The following is a 22,064-nucleotide window of genomic DNA, read 5'->3' as shown; positions in this document are numbered from 1 at the left end:
AGCTGATAAATGAAGCGGTGATCAGGCGTGAAAACCGCCAAATGTTCAACAGCTGCAGCCCCCCCCCCTTCTCCAGGACCCGTCTCTGAACTTCCCTGGCAGGACCGCCCCGTCTCCAGCTCTCCGATTGGGCACTGATTAAGCGGCCCGGCTCCCCTGAACGGAGGGCGAGGGAGCGGCCGCGTCCCCCCCTGAAGGACGTCGGGGGGGGGTCGTGCGGCCAGGGCCGGGCGGGGCGGGGCGCGTGACCGGTACCGAGTCACGGCTCCTGTCTCTTAAACGTGCTCCGACTCGCGTCCTGCAAGCCCCAGACGCCGCGCGGGATACGCCACGGAGCCGAGGGGAGGGGAGGGAAACCGGGGGCGGGCCAAAGAAAGAGACCGCCCACACTGCAGGACCCCGTTTAGAACGAGCCGCTTTAACGCAGGTCAGTTACACATTAATCTAACGCAACACACGGGGCGAGGTGAGCGCGCTCCCTCTGCGACGGGTGCAGCCGTGTGCCAACTCCGCGCCGGAGGCGTGCCATGTTTACCCAGCTGGCGCTGCCAGACAGCAGGTTAACTGACTGACCAGAGGGGGCGCTATTTTGTAACCTGTTTCCCTGTTCACTGAAAGCAGTTGCGTGTTTAAGAAGATGCCTCCCTCTACTCATCGTCTTCCACATGCAGTTCTTCCCCTTCTTGACAGCAGTTGGACCCCAAACTGAATTTAGCCCGCTGGTCAAGGCTACTGGAGAGAAGGAAAGAGTCCTATGGGTTCTGAAAGAGCTCGCAGTTTTTGAAATGGAAAGTAATCTTTTAACCGTTTGTAAGGTGGTAAAAAGACATCTAATGTCAATTTTAAAAGAGACAGCCCATACAGATTCAGCCTGTTTGTTTTCTTGACAACAACCAAGAAATGTATGTGCATTTGCCCAGAGAGAACTCAGAACAGGTATTCCGTACCGCTGTTTGGTATTCCCAGAAGAACAGAACCTCAAGGAGAATGCTTAAAATGGAGTCCTAACAGGAAATAGCCTACAACGCTACAGCATGTCGTTCCTCTTGCTTCATATTAAGCCTATAAGCCTAATTATTTTTATTTGCTTTACACTAATGCAATTATCTCCATTCATTTATTTTGCAACTGCCGCAGGCAGAAAGTGTCTCTTTTTAATAAATGCAATAAAAGGCCGTTTCTTAGGGAAACACTGGACGAACATGCTTGAGCAGTAACCTAATGAATAATGCCGAGGGTGGTAATGACCGTTTTAAATGCCGTTAGTGGGCCACACAGCCAAACAGAAACAAAGACAGAGGTCAGGAGCCGCATCTACTGGCTCCATACGTAACTGCATAGAAAACAATTACAGAAAACTGTGTTTGAATAGACTGCTACAGTAATTACTTTTGTCATTGTTTTCGCACAACCCCCTGACAGTAACACCATTCACTGCAGCGATTTCGCTTCACGATTATTCATTAACCCTAATTTCTCAATCGTGACAGCCCGGGCCTAGTTGGTCCTTCAAAATGACCTAGCAGAGCAGAAATACTGCTTCAGTTCCTAAGAACTTTGGAATCAGTCTCCAAAATGCAAACCTGCTTGGGAGCGGGAGAGAACCACACCCAAAACGCAGAGGTATTAGTGGATAATTTCACCTTTGTGAATCGCTGATTCATACAGTTTACATTTTAACTTCCACCCATCAACAGCCCTCCATTCATACAGATAACGATTTAGCTCCAAAAATGGTCAACGGGAACCAAACTGAAAATAAAATGACTGGGATTTTGAACATGCAGACGGGGTAATTCTACGTAAATGACAGAAGTGAGTAAACGATTGAGCGTTGCGCTCAGTCTGAGGAGCACACCGCATTAAAAGCACATTAAACTGCGCTAAGCGTTTTCGGGGAGACACTTGGCTACCTCAGCCCTCCATCGTCCCGTCATCTCAAAGCTTCTACAGACGCCGACTCCCCAGAAGAGCCGGCAAACACCCGGGCGTGAGCGGCAAGCTAACGACCGCAAACATCGCCCAGACAACAATCTACCAGAGAGGCCCACTTCTGACAGAGAGAAAGATTGAGTGAAAAAGAGTGAAAGAACCAGGGAACTGAAAAAAAAAAAAAAAAAACACTTGTGGTTTCTTATTCTATGAGGTGAAATGAGGTGAAAGTCTAGATCATTTCGAGCTGAGACCAAAGCCTGGCGCCTCAGAAATGCCATGTACACCCAGACGAATCGCAAAAAAATGTAACAAAGCCTGACGTTTTCTTTTCAGATTGCTACCCAGTGCGGATTTATGTTGTTTTTTTTCGCCCTGTCTTTGAGTTCTGCGTTCTCAGACTTCCCAGACGTAGGTGTGCTGCGTACGCACATCGAGGCATCAGAGACCGGCGAGGAGCCTGCTGATCGCTGCCACGCCAGCGGGAAGCTCCGCCTCGCCGCCACAACCAAAGATCAGTGGATCTCCGCGGGACTCCCAAAACGCTCCCCCCCCCCCTCCATTAGACCAGCCCCGACAGACGACACACACACACACCGTTCGCATAAAAGCGGAACGAACGCAGAAACATGTCTCCGCCGCTGAAATTGTTCCGATTACAGTAACAGTAGTTCGCAGTGCAGCGCGGGCGCATTAGCGTTTAGCTAGGAGCGTAACTCCTTTGAAACTCTTCTTTTCAAATGCCAATTGTTCTCTCTCCCGCCGGTTCCTTTGCAGACACTTAGCCGACCCCGTTTGAATGCACAAAATGAGACACGCTGCACATTCTTGCACGGGAATATATACAGGAAAATACTACATGACAGGACTTCCAAAGCCCTAAAACGTGAAGGATAGAGGAGAACAAGTTTGCTTACAAAGGATTGAAGATAATAAGATAGGTTCATTAAAATTCTATTCTCCAGTTTAATGTGTTATATTACATCGTGAAATATCTATTTTGGAAGACTAAAACAAATATGCTAACAGTTAAGGTAAATATTTTCAGTGCTTCTGCAAGACGTGACAGAGAAACAGTGTGTGCAACGTTCTTCTTAATCATGCACTACCAGGAATAATTTTCCGCACTTCTTTTTTTCTGCAAGGTTGAGCACAAACACACCGGTTCAGCGTTACATAACCACAGAAAGAGAACGGCAGCCCAGGATTTCTGGAGGGGAGAAGAAAATTCAGCAGGCGACCTTAAAAAAAAAAAAAACACATTTAAGGTTCTCCAGAATGTTTAAACAACCCCTTCAAACAGCCGGCCCCGCCGCCTTCCCGGAGAAAGGTTACAGACGAGTAACACAGAAAGCAAAAGGAGGGGGAAGAAAAAGCCGAAAACAGAGAGCGGAGCCTCAGAACCCACTCGGCGGTTGAGTGAAGCGCGGAGAGAAAACAAAGCCGGAGAAAAACAAGACGGCTGGCGTGGAGAAAGGCGGCTCATGAATACCCGCAGCGCCCCCCCCCCCCGCCCCCCCGCCCCACTCCCCCCCACCCCCCCCAAATTAAAACAATCATTGAGCTTAATGCAGGCTGAGGGCTGGCTGGGCCCGCGCCGGACCGCCGCTCCGCCTCGCAGAAATTGCCATTGAATTTTGATTATGGGGCCTTAATAAAAAGTAATGAGAGAGGCCCACGCTCCAATGCCTCTCCCCCAAACTGCAGCCGGCGGCCGCGCCCGCGCCGTGAAGGGCCCAGCTCACCGGGGGCCTGGCGCGTGTGACCGGGGGCGCCCCCGGCCCGCAGGTGAGGAGGGGGGGGGGGGGGGGGGACGCTCGTCCGGAAAGGGCGGGGTCGGCCGCTCGTACTCACCGTCGATCCGGCTAACCAGCTCCTCCAGAGCGCGCACCTTCCTCTGGATCCCCGGCTGGGCGAAGGTGTAGTTGTCCTTGGGAGAGGAGAGGAGAGGAGAGGAGAGGAGAAGAGAGGAGAGTTACTGGGATGAAACGCCTCCTTCCGGGCCTGGGGTGGCCTTTCGGGTGCCTGTGCGTACCAGAGCGTACCAGATTGACGCGCCTCCTTCTCAAAAAAAACAAAACAACACGCTTCAGAGACTCTGCGTTCATCCTGGTTTTCATTCATGGCCTCTCTCCGTCAGTCCGTTTCCCGTTTTATATCAGAGCATCTCCGGTCCCTCTCTGCAGTCTCAGACACGCCCCTCCCTCCTTCTTCCCAGCTGACAATTGGATTTCACACTCAAGAATTAATGTGAAATGGAGAATTAAGAATCTCACAGCCAGGGACGTCTCGCCCAAACCCTTGCATCACCAAAACAAACTTCCGCTCTGGCTTTTTATTTTCCTCCTTTATATTTTTGGCAGAGAGCGACTCTTTTCACAGGTGACCTTGAAACAGGCTCTAACAGGGGGGACCAGCCCTACCCAACTTTACGTATTTTCATTAGTCTTCTCAGCTAAAAATAAGCCTGATTGGAAGATAAATGACAGATGATTCTCGAGAATTAAAATTAGCATTTGGAAAATAAATTACATTTGAATATAAAATTACCTACAAACTTTATGCTACGCTAATCAGAAGCAAACACGACCCCATGCGTTCTCCCTACTGTAAGGAGGAAAAAGACTCCCTCTCGCGCGCACCTATTCTGAGCATGCCCAGACGCTTCAGAACACCGTCACGCATCTCGCATTCCAGACATTTAGCACTCTCAGACACTCTTATCCAGAGCGACTTATACAGCATGCATTCTTTTTACTGGCAATCCATTTATACAACTGGGTATTTACTGAAGCAATTCAGGTTAAGCACCTCGCTCAAGGGTACAGTGGCGTTCCCATCTGGGGACTGATCCCACAACATCATCAGCCGTTGCGAACCCGGCTTCCTACCCACGATGCTACACTGCCACCCCAGTTAAAAGGGAAACGGAGGGAACTCTGGGATTAAATATGGGCATTAGGTGAAATGAGTGAAAATGCTGCGGCATTCAGCAGCACTGGTTATAGTGTAAGTATACCTGGAGGAGAGTTCTCCTTTCTCTATGGGATCCAGTAATTTATAGCGCACAGTTCCCAGTGGAGGGGCTGTATTATGATTTGAAATACGCCTCGGAGGATTTTATGGGACATCCATCCGCGGTATTTTGTTTGATAGGCCATGAACTGACAGTCATGTGATGTGGTTTCGAGGAACGGCTGGTCCAGGCTAGAGGCAGAGGCTTGATTTTCAGGGACTGGGCATTTTTACGCTAGTTTCATGCATTAGTTATGCAATTATTGATTTCATGCTTTTTTGTCACGCTCGTAACTGCTAAGTAATTGATTTGTTTCTCTGCGTTTTATCCATTTGTCTCTGTGGAACTGTGGACATTTGTAAGGGGAAACGGTCAATAAAATCTTTGAGCAAAAAAGGCCTTTTACATGATGAGCAAAGAGGGCAGAATAATGCCTAATTGGGTGATTCTGCGTTTTAAAACCTCACTGAGAGAGGCCGTAAATCCCTCCTCTGTATTCACGGGGCGACCTTGGTCACCCATCCACACAGGTGCATCGCCCTGAAAAGCACATCACTCCTTATCCCCAAACCGCTCGGTCCTCACAGCAGCTTCTGCCCCCCCCCCCACACCTCCCCTCCTGTCCTGCCTTTGTGACAGCGTGCCCTTGGACCGTCAGCCCAGACCTGGGTGCCCCCCCCCCCCCCCCACTCCCCCACTTCCTCCCACCCCAGTTCCACCCAGCTGTAAAATTAAACTCGGTGAGCTCCCCCCCACCCCCCGCCCCAGCGGGAGCGCTCCCTCTCTGAGCAGGGCGGTACGGAGCCTCGCGCCACACCCACGGGGCGCTGCCAGACCAGAGGGATTGTGGGTAATCTACCAGGCGGTCGCGTGCTCCGAGGTCACAGGGAGCGACGCGGTGCGTTGTGGGTAAATTACGGGGCGGGCTCAGGGAACACTGGCGGCAGCCAAGCGGGTCACACCGCCGTCCCCCCGTCACTTCATCACCGAAACCACGGAAACGAGGACAAACGCAAACTCAGCAAATTCTGCGGCGCAGTCGCCAATTCCACCTGAACACATTTACAGGCACACAGCCACTTATTAACTAAGAGTAATCACGATCGACTGACCCCCCCCCCCCCACGGCTACGTGCGGCGAATGGCGAGCAGGGCAATTAAGCGATAATATTCAGCTTAATCCTCTGACCCAGAGTGCGGCGTTACTACTCTCTCCAGTGGAGAGTCGGCCCCTCCGACCAACCGGGGCAGCGCGCAGCACGGGAAGGGGCGTGGCCACCCGGGTTCGAGTGCTCGGACCGCGGAAGAAAAAAAAGAACACGAGCGACCGGCTACAGGGTTAAAGGACCGGGGCGCGCTGGGCCGGGCATCGAAACAGAGAAACGGCGGCAGGGAGGGAGGACCGAAGGCCGGGAGCGATGAATCATAACGCTCCCCCGCTCGACACAAAGGCAGAAGACGCGGATATCGATAAACAATAGCGCTGATGGCGGCTCGTATTTCAGGGCGATTACGCGAACGGCGCGCGGAGCGGGGCGGGGGCGGCCTCCGAACGGCACGCCGATCGAGTGGGCGGAGCCCCGGTGAGAGCTGGCGGGTCACCGTGTGGGAAAAAGCGAGTGTGCGTGTGCCTGGGGAGGACAGATGCACCGCCAGTGCGTGTGTGTGCCTGAGACAAGGGAGTGTGTGTCTGTGAGTGAGTGTGTGTGTGTGTGTGTGTGTGTGTGCGTGCGCATGTGCATGCACGTGAGTGCGCGCCCGCACGCGCGTGTGTGTGTGCTTGCGTGGGTTACAAATTGGGTCATCTTAATAAAGAATAAAGCATCCTTCAACTTCAGAGAGAATTCAAGACACAAAGAATAAATGTCACCTTGGTACCCTTACTGAAAATAACAGACAGGAAGTGTATCACGGCAACCTGGAGAAGATCACGAGCAAAACCCTTCATTATAACCTTCATTTATGAAGGGAAAATGACTCATTTATTCAGTCTAAAGAAGGCACCCTTTCAGGAAATGAAGTGGCTCATGGCCCATGTAGCAACTTGAAGCCATGAAGAAAAGCTTCTACTAATCCACCTGAATTTGCAGTTAGAGCAATCAAACACAATGGGTAGTCCATGATGGAGTAAACAGGACTTGACATAATTAAAGTGCCGTTTTACCTTTTAATTCTTTCTCCTTTTATTATTATGCTTTTTTTTTAACTATTATTATTATTATTTACAATGATTATTTATTTTTTACTATTATTATAATGTGTTACTATTATTATGATCTAAGAGAAGAGCTGATTCCCAACTGTGTTTGCATGTAGATTCATTTGGATTTATGCTGGCGCAGAGTGGACTTTCCCAGAGAGGGACTCTCTCTCTCTCTCTCTCTCTCTCTCTCTCTCTCTCTCTCTCTTTTTCTCCTTCCCTCTGTTCTCTCTCTGTCAAATTCTGTTATTTCCCCCCCTCTCTCAATCACTCTCTCTGTTCTTTCTCCCTGTCTCTCCTTCGCTCCCTACCAGCTCTCCATTGCCCGCTCTGTTCTCTCCCTCTCTCTTCATCACTTTCTGTTATCTCTCCCACTCCCTCTCTCTCTCTCTCTCTAATAAACAAAGGAAGGAAAGTGGACTCACTCACAGCACATCACTCTGTGAGCCTCATCTCTCAGCCCAAAGCAGCCCACAGCAGAGGAGCACATCCACAGCATCCCCGCCGCCACCTGTCCAGCCTGCACCGTCACCGCAGCAACCTGGGTGTGGCCCCTCCGTACCCCACCGAAGACCCGGGGGGGGGGGGGAGGGGGGCGGCCCAGGCGCGCGAGAGACCCTCGCGCCCGCGACGGGCGCTTCATCACGCGCTCGCACCTGCGGCGGCCGGCGCGTCTTGATTTGGGGACGGCGATTGATGGGTCCTGATGCGGAGCGCCCGGCCGCGGCGCCAGGTGTTTTATGGACTAGCGCTTTTCATTACGCCCGTCCGACTGACGGGTCTTCCTATTTATTTATTTACCCGTTTACTTATTCATTCGTTCTGAAGCTCCTGCTCCCTCCTGCTCTCCCCTGGACCCTTAATGCGATTCCCTGCTAAATTACAGCCCAGGGTCAGACTTAAGTGAGCATTAAGCCTTCCCATAGGCTGCTGTAATTCCATCGGCCGTATTAAAGCTGCTTCAGATAGGCCGCCCGTCCTCCTTAATGCAGGCTCCAGCGGTGAGCACCGGCAGCAGTAAATACCCTGGACACCCAATGATTTCCATTAACCCGCGCCCCCCCCGAGCGCTACGCACTGAATACATCTGCCTCGTCTGAGTCATGTGACCCAGGAAAGGGCTGCCCCGGCCTACGGGCCCCGGCCTGGCTGACCTTTGGCCTCTCGATCGGGGCACCGAGCACAGGCTGGGGCATCAAGCTTTCAAGCGGTGGGGGGGCATGGGGGGGGGGGTCGGGGGGGTGGAAATGGTGAGTATTTCTGCTCAAGGCCACGCGCTCTGTTTTCCGTGTGTTAAACAGGACCCTGCTAAGCGGGCCTGGGGGGGCACTGGGGCCGAAGGCTTAATTATGCGCGGTGGAGAGGGCCGGAGGGGCCTCTGAGCTCTGATCCGCTTGCCTCGGGGCCCAAAGGGCGCGGCCCCCACGGGCTCCGCCTGCACCTGATTAACACCCGGAACGAGACGAGCGCCGACTCCAAACGAGGAGCGCGTGGTTACGGAGCCGGTGGGGGGCGAAGAAACGAGCGGATCCCCCCCCCAACCCCCCACCCCCACCCCGCAGGACCCCAGCTGCAGCTGCAGGTCAAGGCGCTGCACAGCTGCCCCGTGCGCTAACGGCGGCGTCTCGACCCTCGTGCTAACGGCGCTCGCAGAACAGCGGGTGCGCCGCACACCAGCCCTCAGCACACACGGGTTCCGCAAAGACACGCAGCGTGACTCACAACGCTGGAGGCTTTCCCCGTCTCCTTTTATTCATTTCTGTTATTCTTTTTACAAAATTCACGAGCAGCGACTGCGCTGCACCGCACATGGAGGAGAGGGCAGGAGACGACATCCTTCCCTGAGCAGGGGGCGGGAGAGGTTGGCACGGAAACAGAAAAGGCAAGAGAACGGAGATGGACACCAGTATCGGTTACACTGATGTGAAGGGGCGACGTGGCCCATGAACACCGTGTTCTTGTTCTGATGGGGGGGCTGGGCTCCCAAACAGCTGCCTGTCTGCAATCCCTGACCCTGCTCCCTCAGCAAGCCTGTTATCAGAGAAAATCCGCCTGAGCCCCTCGTCTCCATGTGCAAACAATCACGGATCATGTACTTATCTCCCAGACATCTCAAAGTCACTGTCAGAGATGACACAACAATGATGCTCCACCGCCTCCCCCCACCCCCACCCCCCCACTCTCTCTGCTTTTGATCACTTAGCAGATTCTGTCCGTGTGTGCATGCATATGTGTGTGCGCGTGTATCTGTGGCCATGCATATGTGTGTGTGCGTGTATGTGTGCGCATGTATATGTGTGTTTGCGTGCGCGCATGCAAGTGTGTATGCACGCGTGTCTATTAATGTTCATGTGTATGTATGTGTGTGGGTTTGTGTGCGTGCCTGTGTGCGTGTCCTAATGCGCGACTGTATGTGCGTGTGCTAATGTGTGTGGTGTCTATGTGTATGTGTGTGTGTGTGTGTCTGCTTTCAGATGGAACTCTGAGCTCACTAATCTGATGAGAGAATGAGCCCAGTCTATAATGGGAAGGCGATGCAGTCTGTTCTCCCTCTGAACACAGAGGGCCCCAGGGCCCCAGCCGGCTCCCACTGGCCCCCGCCTGAGCGGCAGATCACTCCCGCTATACTCAGTGTACCCTGTTAGTGTAAACCCCGCCCACTGCCCACTGCGGCCTGACTGTGGGGCTCGAGGATGAGGAGAGAGAGAGAAAGGGAGGGAGGGAGAGAGGGAGAGACACAGAGACAGATACAGAGGGAAAGAGAAAGTGAGAGACGGAGCAAGAGAGAGACAGAGAAAGAGGGAAGAGAGAGGGAGTGAGAAAGAGAGAGGGAGTGAGACAGAGAGATGGAAAGACAGAGAGAGAGACAGAGATATAGAGAGAGACAGAGAGAGAGATAGAGATTTGATTCTATTTGGCATCAAGGATTATTCTACAACGTTATTGAAAGTGGTGTAGGGGGTAAAACCTATGATCTCATTAAATCAATGTACACAGGAAACAAATGCGATATAAAAATTGACAAAAAAAGCATACATTTCTCCTCACAGGGCTGCAGCCTAAGCCCAACCCTATTCAATATCCATAGTGATGAATTGGAAAACATTTTTTATACAATTTTTTTTAACAATTATATAAATCTGCAGTGCCTGGTCTCACACAACTCAGAGATTAAGTGCCTGATCTATGTAGATGACCTAGTCCTGCTGTCCTCCACTGAACAGGGGTTACAGCAAAGCCTTGATCTGCTAGAACAGTACTGCCAGACCTGGGCCCTGGCAGTAAACCCAAATAAAGACTAAATACTAAAGAAGATGCAGATCTCAGGAAACTAAACACAAAACAAAGAATGTATGCAGGGCAGAATTAGGCCAAAACCCATTACTCATCAAAGAACAAAGTACAAAAAAGGGCAATCAAATTTTGGAAGCACTTAAAACATAGTGATCCCCACATCACATCAATACAAAGCTGTGCAATACCAAGAGCTGAGCAAAGAAAATAATTCCCTCACTCAGCTGGTTCTGAGCTTAAGTTCTCCACACACACACACACATACCTAACATCACATATGGTCAGTTTTGTTGTAGGAATCTTTTTTTCTTAATCTATCATCCATATTGTACATAGTTTTATTATGTAACCTGCTTTAGTAACACAAATGCCTGCAGTTGCCATGCCAATAAAATTTGAGAGACAGAGAGGAAGAGAGACAGAGGGAAAGGGAAAGAGAGGGAGGGACAGACACAGAGACAGACAGAGAAAGACAGAGACGGAGAGGGAGAGAGAGAGAAAGGGAAACAGAGGGAGAGAAAGAAACAGAAACAAAGACAGACAGAGACAGACCGACAAAGACAGAGACAGAGAGGGAGAGAGAGAGAGAGAGAGAGAGAGAGAAAGGGAAAGAGAGGGAGAGACAGAGACAGACAGATACAGATACAGATACAGATACAGAGACAGACAGAGACATAGAGAGACAGAGACACCCCAGCAGTCCCTGCACTCTTCCGCGCAGCGATGCTCCTGAGCCGGGCGTCGGCCCAGCCTGAGCGGCGTCGTTTCCCAGGGGTTAGCGCCGCTGGAATATCGAGGATGACGCGTCAATCAATGTTAACCGGATAACGGACAGATGAACAGCCTGCCGGGAGAGGCCTGGAAAAGCTGCGGCTGACCGCAGGTCATTAAGAGGTTCGTCAAAATGTTTCTGTCAATAAAAACAATATAACCTTCTATCGGGCAAAGAGATACGCATTTGCCAAATCAGACTGCCAGATGGGCTTTCTCCAGACAGATTCATTTTATTTATCTACGACCGCAAGTAAATCTTCATCAGGTTGTGATGAACTAAAGATTTTCCAAAGATTTTTATAAATGCCATTTTTTTCTTCCAAGGATCTCAAGAGTCTAAATAAAGCACAGTTGCAGAGACGTTTGCAAATCTGTACAGGTCCATCTGTACAATGGAAAACACTGTGGATAAGCTGAGGCATCTCCTCAAACTCCATCTGCTGTCTGACGTCCAATCAAAACTCTGGGCTGAGACCAGCTGACCCCCCCCCCCCCCGAAGGCGGAGCCAAGCGGTGTCAAAATCGAGGGGTCAAAAGGGACATAATCAGTCCTGGGGTCTGTCGCTCACGAGAGCTATGGCGACTTTAACTCAACCTGAGAGCCCGCTCCATTTCGCCCGGCCTGTATGAAGAGAAATTCACTTGAGCCAGCGATGACAGTCTGCGAGGACAAGGTCAATTCCAGCGCTTAATTTGCTGCCACGTTCGCACTGTTTACATCAAAAAACCAATGACATTAGGAAAACAAACCTCCAGCAACACTGAAGTAAAAGCCTCACTCCCCCCAACCAACAAATAGGCTAAATAAGCAGGCAGCTCATTAATATCACTGAAAGTGTATTTCACTGTCTACGAGCCCCCAGGGGGGCAGTCCATATTTATTTAGGGAACAATATAAGAGGCGGATCGGCGGGTCCTGGAAACCCCCCATCCTGCATGCAGTCGGCGTTGCGTCCACGGCAGCAGTTCTGAGCACGCTCGCTCTGCACCAGGAAGTGCGAGGCTGTTATCGTGACCTTGGCTCCGCCTAATTATGTGCGGGACACAAGGGAAGGCCTGTTTCCCCCTAATGATTTATAAACAATTTTAACAGTCCTGAACTCCATTATGACCTTAATTAGTTTGTGATCCTTCCCTCCACCCTAGCCCCCACAAACCACCTCTCCCCCCACCCCCCAAGCCCTGATCTGCAGGGGGGGGGGGGCCTCGAGGAGGGCTGTTAATCTTGCCGAGGCAGCTGGAGGACCACTTGTGCTCCCCCGCCCCCCGCCGCCCACAATGCATCCTGGGTAACAGGCTCAGCTCTCCATGTTTACTGCAGCCAGGTGCAACATCTGGGGGTTCTAATATAAGAAGGGGGGGTTCTAATATAAAATGTTGGACACGGGAAGTCGGAAACAAACGCAAGACAAAATAGAATGACGTTTCAATATTTGCAAAACAGTAAGTTGTTTCGCGATAATAAGGCTGTTTGGGTTGGTGACTTTAAGCTAGGCCCAAGGGTAAATCAAGAAAAACAAGTGCCAAATATGTATTTGAATGACTCCCAGAGAGTGTCTAAAAAAATTCATATTTAGGCTAATTAAACTGTGTGTCTCCAGAGAAAACGGCAGTTGACCACGCTGCACACTGCCAGGCGTTTACGGCACTGGGCTGGACATCCACAGCGCACGCGGCACTTCACGAATGTGCCAGAAGCACGATGATGATTAAATGCAATCAGATGCTTCCAACACGTGTGCTGGGCCTGCTTCTGGCCAAGGGTGTTCAAAATACAAAAGATACAGCACACCAGCACTTTGAGACTGTTCACATTAAAAGTGGCATAGAAATAAAAAGTATTATTATTATTATTATTATTATCAACTAATTGCTGGCAGTGCAGGGAAAAACTGTAGAAAAATATAGACCGCATATAAGTTTGTGCAGAGCAGGAGCTTGCATGAGGCTGAGCAGAATGTGAGATGTCTTTGAAAGGTCAGCGCTCTGAAAGGTTGCAGGTGTGAGTGGAAAAACACGCGCGATAGGCCTGGATCTGAAACGGAAAGAAAAAAAAAAAGTCTTTTAAACACTTAACCGGGAAGCGCTGCAGAATTTAACGAAGCCAGGCGAGGCCCTTCCAGAGTGACTACGGGAAATTAAGCAGGGCAAAAACAGGGAAGCAGCCTGGCTGAGGACATGCCCATTCATTACAGTCCCTGCAGCTGAACTCCAAAGCGCTCAGCCGCACAGCACCGTGCGACAGTGACCGTGAGCGGAGAGAATAAGCCTTCCTCCATTTTCCACTGAGCACGAAAACAATTTGGTGGGAGAGGGTGGCGTCGCTGAAGTCTCGGCCCTGTAGCCTTGGCCACGGCTAGAGAGGTTCGGGAGCACAGAAATGCCCTTCAGCAGAGAGAGAGCTTTTCTCAGTTTTCATCGCACCTCTGGACGTAGGCAGAGGAAAGCGCTCTTCACAGAAAACACCTGCAAGGTGAAAATCGTTTGTTTCCAATCGCAGATCGCAGAAGCAGAAGCAGAATGCAACAACAGCGGCGACAAAACCACTTCTGGGCTATTCAGAAAATGGCTTCAAAACATGGACAAAGGGTATTTTTACTGCATTGCTTCTTAAGTATGTCCAATCTGCACGTCTGCATACTGCGTTTGAGTGTGTAATACTCACTCAAAGTAGGGGAGAGAGGGACAGCATTTCCAGAGAAAGGGGGAGGGACGGATAAAGGGAAGAGAGTATGTCAGAGTAAAACAAAGAGAGAGAAGAGGAAACAAGGAGCAAAAATTACAGAGACAGGTCCAACAAGCGACAATAACCGCCATTTTCAGACACCAGGACATCCCACCACTGCCGAGTCACTTTCCCTTCCATCCACCCATCCATTATCCAACCCGCTTATCCTTGGTCAGGGTCGCGGTGGGGTGGAGCCAATCCCAGCATGCACTGGGCGAGAGGCAGGAATACACCGTGGACAGGTCGCCAATCCATCCCAGGGCAAAACACATCATGCACCCACACACTCACACCTACAAGCAATTCAGTCTCTCTGATTAGCCTAACCTGCGTGTCTTTGGGCTGGGGGAGGAAACCGGAGTACCTGGAGGAAACCCACGCAAAGCTTCTGCTTTCCCTGCAGAGGAAATCCACTTTCCCTCTCAGGCGCGGATCCCAGCTCTCCTCAGAAGGGGCATTCCGGCGGCTAAGGCAGTTTTATCCTCACTTAGTTGGTAAAAGATTGACGGCGGATTTGGGGAAAGATTTTTATTGATATTGGATTTCCAGCACCTAAGCCAAGGATACAGATGCAGAGTTTTCGGGATGAAGGCAGTGATGGGCACTTTCCGCACGGTTTCGCCGCCAGAGTAGAGAAATGTTTGGAGGAGGGGTGCGCCAGGAGAGCGATGTGCTTAATGTGTTTTAAAAGGGGGGGGGGGTGTTCACTCGCATAAACCCTTTGAAGAGTAGGTTTTCGGAATGTATATACTAAGTCAGCGTTCTAGAACTCCATTGTTTAAATCACCAGCAGTGACTGTTACATCAGCACTAGAATGCTCAGTTATGAACATTCTATTCGCATGTTTGTGACCGTACACCTTAAAGGGTTAAACAGACCAGCTGAAGGGACAAACACAGGAGTGAGGTTTGAGTGACAGGCAGGTGTACACAGGCACAGAGGAGGAGGAGGAGGCTGGAATTGTAAAGGCCTGCCACGGGCACGCTGTAGCCCTCTGGCACACAATGCTGAGGAACCGCTGTACACATGCTCTACATCAGCATGAGACCAGGGGCTGCAGCGGTAACAAACAAAAGGGCCCTGTCCTCCAATGAGTGAAATGCCATTCCAGAAACACAAAAGGCTCTTAAGGGGACTTCAAACTGGCTTAAACTTAAAACTGTCAGGTTCAGCTCCTGAACTGCAACACTGCTGCAAGTCTGACACAAATCAGAGAGATGAGCAGCCCGAGCAAAATCCAGGATTTTAAATGGCTCTGAGCGGCTGTCAGTCACCGGGGAAGGGGCGGGGCTTACGCCGCTGCCAGTCATCCACTCAGACAGCTGGTGTCGACAGGAAGGCAGAGCCCTCTTCCCTCCGCTGTTGTTTCACACGGGGGAACCCGGCGGAGGCCGCCACACGAGCCCGGCTTTGTGTCTGGCGGATTCCCGCGCCGAAGCCTTCGGGGACGGCGAATCAAAACCCTCACAAAAGCTCAAACGTTCCCTCTGTCTACAGGACGGGAGAATTTACGAGGTTAACTAGGGAGAGGGTATTTGCTCGCGCGCGCTTTTCGAGCGGGTCGCGCTTCCTGCTTCCGTGTGGCGGAGACACAAAGGCGAGCTCGGCGGGGAAGCCGCTCGTGAGGGATGACTGACGAGACGCCGAGAGCTCGACTCCCGGAGGCGGAGCCGGGCGTCACCGGCACTGCGGCGTAGCAGGACGGGTGAGGAGCGGGCCGTCGTAGCCCTGAGCGAGGTACTTAACCTGCGCTGCCTCAGTACGTATCCAGCTGTATAAACGGTCGCTATGTAAAAAAAAAAGTTGTGTAAGTCGCTCTGGATAAGAGCGTCTGCTAAATAGCTGTCATAATGGCAACCGGTCGAGGCTCAACAGGGCATTTGTCTGGCTCCAAAGGGGTGTGGCCAACCTCCAAATGGGCAGAGTTTGGTGCCACCCTAATCTTATCCCTACCCCTCCTCTTTGGAGCAAGGCCACACCCCTTTGGAGATGGGCCCCTCCCATTTGGAGCAGCCCCTGGTGTCAGAACATACATACCAGGGGAGATGAGGGAGGCTGCCTACAGGGGGCGCCACTGAAGTGCCTCTGGGGCTGCCTCAGCGCAGGGGGGAGAGAGAGAGACCAGTTCGAACAGCCTGCCTCGACAACAGGGACCAGAACTCCACCGTGCAGAACCTGCTCATGTCCTCTGAGGACCCCTGCAGCCACACTAAGCTTGGCCTGGACTTGCCCGGGCCAAGGATGTGACAGCCACCCGCTATCACCTCCGAGATGTTTGCAGACGCACTTTTGCCGTAGCCGGGCTAACGGCTGCCGTTTTTAGCAGCCAAGGTGACAAGTGCTTCTCGGCTCTGCACCTCCGCGGTGGCGAGAATGCAGGCAGATTCACTCCTTCCAGTCCAAATCGATCTTGGACTCTCGAAACCTTTGGCCTTCCCCATCAACAAGGAACTCCCCTTAGCCACACATCAGCTGGGACACCCTTGAGCTGTAGTATTAGATGGTTCAATTGATGCTATATAAATTCACTGCGACCAAATCAGTTTCATGGTCTTTTCAACAACTATTATCTGAAGGTCTCAAGGTCTCATTTACTCAAACTACTGCACATTTAATCTTTAATCTTCAGAGACGGCCACCATTAATCGCTAAGGACACGCCATCTTTATTTACAGGTGAAATAATAACGTTTTACAGAACAAGAGTAATCACACTTTGATGGTTACCCTCAAAGAGACAAAGGGCATTCTCAGAGGACTCTGGGGGGGGGGGGGGGGGGGGGGGGTGCGATTGCGCGCACGCTTTTTCGCGATGGCTGGTGGAGGCCCGCCGGTTCTCCAAGGCCGCCGGGGAGGGAGACGGCGAGCGGAGAGGGCCTCTGAAGCCCGCGGAGCGCAGCCTTGAGCGTGCAAATTACTGCAGCAATTAAGAGACAAAACAGCGCTAAAGGTCCCGCCGCTTGAAGGGAGTCTTTAATCCTGACCGTTAGCGGGGAGGGGGTCAACCGCTGCATGCTAATGCGCTACGGCTCCTCCGCGCGGGGGGGGGGGGGGGGGGGGGGGAGTGCCCGAGGGCGAGCGTGTGCGCGAGCGCACATTTGCGAGGCCCGACCCCATCTCCCAATTTCCGCATGCACGGTACCCCCCCTCCCCCGCCCCCCCCCTCCGCCCCCCACCGCCCTCCCCCTGCCCCCGCCCCCACCCCGCTCGTTTTGGCCGCGAGTCAACTGCTCTGCACATCAAACGCTCGGCCGCAGCTGCGCGCTCTTTCATCCGCGGAGGAGAGAAGCGCCGCCGCCGCGCCAGCGCCGCGCCAGCACCGCGCCGCCGCCGGAGACCTGAGCGCCCCACCGGGGAATTGCGCCGGCTCCCGGATCCCGCCACTTTAAATATAATGGTGTATCGCTTTACCCCGAGCTAACCACCTACCTGGCAACACTGTCTACCCACAAGTCCCTGGGGCCAGATGCATCAAGGCAAGCACAACACCCGCTTGCGCTTTTATAGCTTTCAATCAATTAGAGACACGGCGGAGGAGAGGAAGAGAGGAGAGCGAGGGCGAGAGAGAGAGAGGGAGAGGCGCAGCGTGCAGCGGCGCCGCGTTCCCGGGCGAGCTCCTGCCGCCGGGCCTCATGGGTAAAGAGGCGGCCTCTGACTGCGGAGCAGGGCGGGAATATTCATCATGTGCTTTATTCCTGGAGAGGCGCGGGACGACACGGTGTGACTCTGCACTGGGGACGCCAAGCACTACTCTCCCTCTCTCCCTCCCTCTCCCTCTATCCCTCACTCTCCCTCCCTCTCTCCCTCCCTCTCCCTCTATCCCTCACTCTCCCTCCCTCCCTCTCCCCCCCCGCCCTCTCTCCCTCGCTCTCCCTCACTCTCCCTCTCTCTCCCTCTCTCCCTCCCTCTCCCTCTCTCTCCCTCCCTCTCCCCCCTGCCCTCTCTCCCTCGCTCTCCCTCACTCTCCCTCTCTCTCCCTCTCTCCCTCCCTCTCCCTCTCTCTCTCCCTCCCTCTCCCCCCCCGCCCTCTCTCCCTCGCTCTCCCTCACTCTCCCTCTCACTCTCTCTCTCCCTCCCTCTCTCTCCCTCTCCCTCCCTCCCTCCCTCTCCCTCTCCCTCCCTCCCTCCCTCCCTCCCTCCCACTCTCTCTCCCTCCCTCTCCCTCTATCCCTCTCTCTACCTCTCCCTCCCTCTCTCTCCCTCTCTCCGTTCCAGGAAGCAGGCACGCACACACACCCCTCTCCCCCGCTCCCTCTCTCCCACCCTCCCTCTCTCTCTCCCTCTCTCCCTCTCCCCCTCTCCCCCGCTCCCTCTCTCCCAGAGGTGCGCCGCGCGGCCGTGAAATTAATCAGCCGGCGCGCTCCGTCGGCGGACGGGGGAATCAATTTACCTGAATGCCGTCCAGCAGCTTGCTCATGCACCAGAAGCTGTCAGCCTCAATGTTCCGCAGAGCTTCCTCCTGCAAGCTGGAAACATCGAAATTTTCCACCTCTTCCTCTGTGAGAGAGAGAGAAAGGGGGAGAGGGAGAGGGAGAGAGAGGGAGAGAGAGAAATCAATGAGTGGGCCCTGAACACATGGCTGAGGGTCATTTCTGAAAAGGAAAAGAGGAGAAGAATCGGATTACTGACTAATGTGGGGCTTAGAAAATACACTTTGGCGATAATTAAATTAAAATGTAGACATGTCCTTCCTTTCCAAAAGGGAGCGTAAACAACAATTCCAGAACTTCGGGGCTCAATTTTCCTTTCCCTTGGAGCTCACTGAAAGAAGGACATTTTGCATCGACTGCTACACCGTCACTTCCGCCTCCAACTCATATCAGGAGAGCAAAGGTTTCCATGGACACCGCTTATTTGCGATGGCAGGGTGAAGCCTTGTGAGTCCCAAATCGGGTGGAGCCATGTTGCGCTATCCATGAGTCACTTGTTGATGGGAATTATAAGTCACAGTGTGTGGCTACGAAGGGCAGTCATCTCATTGGCTCATACAGATCGGAAGTTGATATGCATGTGGTACTTTCACCCTTAGCGGGTTTCATAAAGACTCAGTCTCCCATGCCGTTTACCCACTGAATCATACATGGGTGAGGATTTCTGCCAGTTTTCTGGATATATAGTAGCCTATATCTCAACGTGTATACGCCACAATTCCAGAACCTCTTTCCGAACTATATCAGACTCTGCCACAAATGTCTTTACTGAACACAAGCCAATATAATAATAATTCAAATAAATAATCTTCTCCACTCTTGAAATCCTTCATCTCAGACATAAGAGTCAAACTGTGATTGGATACTCTCAACCCCCATGTCCTCATGGGGAGAAAAAAAAAAAATCCACTATGACATCACAAACAGAAATAATTTCTGAGCAACAGAAAGACCCACGCTGTCTCCGTGGTAACACCAACAGAACCTGCTAGGGCCGAGCACGCTCAGACCGAATGTTACGGTTCGTTACGGTAGGACCGGGAGCAAGCCCAACCTGAACACCAACGGTTCGTTGGGCTCTGGCCGTTCCACACACCGTGGTGTGGTAATTACGAAGACTCTGTTCACACAACGGCCCGACAGACGGGAGTGAAACAGAGTGCTGGAGCGCTGTCCAGAGGCAGAATGGCCTCCGTTGGCCTGGCGGAATTGAGGCTTCGTTGACATTTGGAGTCTTTGCGTCCTGCCCGTACAGCCCGTCCATTTCTGTTTACTGCATGTTGCTCTGAGGCGGCAGCTGAGACCCCTGATGGTCGCACACTGGCTCGCCCATCCAGTTTACGTTTACACTTTCGGCTGGAGCGCCAAGCCCAGTGACCATATCCCACACTACAGGCCGCATGCTACGCCAGCACGGACCACTGAAGAAGAGGCACACATATGCAGTAAGCACACAAGCCCCTCCCCTAACTGCAGGGCTCTGCTTCTCACCGTCCTGCAGCCGTTCCCTTCTGTAATGGGATTTAGAATAAGAATAAGAGAATGTGTGTAAGAACTCGATACCATGCAACGGTCTGTCATCTTGGCCTTGGCCTACAGTCAGTATGACACACAAGCACACACGCACACACACACAAGCGCACACACACTCACACAAGCTCACACACATGCTCACACGCTCACACACTCTCAGACACACACTCACACACGCTCACACGCTCATTGTTGGGATTACATGTTCAGTATTAGCCTGAAGGTCTTGAAGGCAAAGGATCCGTTTGTTTGGCCCTGCACCCCCCACTGACACTAACATGACTGGATTAGGAGGGGTCAAGCTTTCAAGCCACAGCTGCCGCAGTGGAGCGGGGGGGGGCAAACACAGCCTCCCGCCTCAGCGAGCCGCTCACTGCGCCTTCACAGAAAGACTTCACACAAGGCCTCCAGCACAGCAGCCGCCACGCTGTGCTTCACAGAGCAACGGACACCAAAGCAAATAAAAAAACGAGAACGCCGAGCAAATTGAAATGGCCAGAAAAACAGGGTCATTATAGAACGAGACAAACGGAGAACAAATCTCATCAGAGGAGCAAATAAACGCCACGCCGGACGAGTCATACATATTTAAGGGGACGGCAGGATTCTGATTGAGTTTAAACGTGACGCCGGGCTGGGGGGGCTGCAGCCGAGGGGCAGAGACGTGAGCCGGGCCCCTCCTCCTCCGCGTTTCCACGGAGCCGTTTTTGTCGTTCCTTTCGCCGCGGCGCGGGCCCTCCCCAGACTCCTCTGGCTGAGGCGACCAGAACCCCCCCCCCACCCCCTCCCCCCACCGGAGTAAGAGCGCGGGGCTCTGAAGGGGACGTCCTGGTTCGGGCCGCCGGGTCTCTGCCGGGACCGCCTGTCAGCCTTCAGTGGGCGGGGCCAGGGCCCGCGGACCCACAGGGGTGCTAATTAGCACATCCAGCGCGCCGCGCCGCTCCCCACCGCTCCCCACCGCTCCCCGCCCGCCACTCGCCCGTCAGGCGCCGGAGCCTTGGGCTTAATTACCCAGGAAGGACATAACAACAGCGCGGTACGCGCTAACGCTAACGCTAACGCACCCGGCCGCACGCGCTCACAGGGAAGCGCTCTCCCCCCTGCGCTCCTTCCCCTCCTCTCCCCCCTACAGACGCTCGTGTTAATTCTCTCGTGCCGTTACGGAGCGCCTGACCGGCGTGACGCGACCGCCGCCGTGGAGGAACGGGAGAAACACGGCGGACCTGAAGAACCGCGTCGGCTGAAAGAGAAAAAAAGGGGCGAGCGTTTAAAAGGTGAACTCCGCTGCTCGCGCTCAGTCAGGGGACGGGGAGAGGGTCGCGGACGGCCGAGCTGCGGGACAGCCGCCGCGCCGCGGCTCCTATCGCCCGCAACAGGGGCTCCTTCTTGGCCCAGTTCGGACTTCCTGCTGGCCCAGTTTGTAATTCCTGTTGGCCCGGTTCGCACTTCCTGTTGGCCCAGGGGCTGGCGGCTGTGGTGAAAGGCTGGTTCTTTCTGGACTGGGGCGGACACAGCTGTGCAGCACCAGCAGCAGTGCCATGCCTGAATCTCCACGGTAACACCCAACCATCTGCCCCGGGTCACACCAGCATAGCCGGGGCGCTAACAGAGAGACCAACGGGGGCACAGCGCTAACACCGCGGGAGCCCCGCCCCCTGCCGACACGTCACAGGGCTCAGCCAATCAGTCATCTTCCTAACGCCGCAGTCCAATCTCGCCAGAAAGCACTGCTTAAATCAAACGCTTCGTACTTAGTGCTGGTTAACGAGCATTAATTGAATTCCGCGAAGGTGTAATTGAAAGCGCGTGTAATTAATGAAGCCGACTAACCCATCACTTTAACATGGCAGGACAGAAAAGGGCCCGAGCGGCAACGCTGCTGGAAGGTGCGCGAGAGCGCCTCCGCTGGAAGAGCAGGGAATAGATCCACACTGCGGATTCACGGGCCTCTTCGTGCCGAGACACCGAGCGATCGCGCTCACGCTGTTCAGAATGACGTTTGATATTATGTCAGACATGTTTCACTTAGCCTGCTTTGTTAGCCGAGATAAAACGCACACCAGTGTCTTCCCAATATACCCCTCACGTAGGAGTAAAAAATAAAAAAATAAAGAGTATTTTTCATTGGTCATTTTTAAGTAGACCTAGCTATACTCT

The 22,064-nt window shown here is 53.0% G+C and overlaps 1 protein-coding gene across 2 annotated transcripts in view; it reads right to left on the bottom strand.

The window, feature by feature from the left end:
- tbc1d22a (TBC1 domain family, member 22a) overlaps positions 1–22,064 on the bottom strand; it is a 142,146-nt gene that overhangs the window by 57,855 nt on the left and 62,227 nt on the right. For both annotated transcript variants that reach the window (XM_035427162.1, XM_035427161.1), the window contains exons 9-10: positions 18,335–18,441; positions 3,787–3,862 (exon numbers count right to left, since the gene is read on the bottom strand). In XM_035427162.1, coding sequence (XP_035283053.1) covers positions 3,787–3,862; positions 18,335–18,441 — 183 coding nt within the window. The remainder of the gene's footprint in view (positions 1–3,786; positions 3,863–18,334; positions 18,442–22,064) is intronic.

Source organism: Anguilla anguilla, chromosome 7, assembly GCF_013347855.1.
Source record: "Anguilla anguilla isolate fAngAng1 chromosome 7, fAngAng1.pri, whole genome shotgun sequence".
NCBI lineage: Eukaryota > Metazoa > Chordata > Actinopteri > Anguilliformes > Anguillidae > Anguilla > Anguilla anguilla.
The sequence above is the reverse complement of the archived record's forward strand: the minus strand, read 5'-3'. Positions and strand labels throughout refer to the sequence as shown.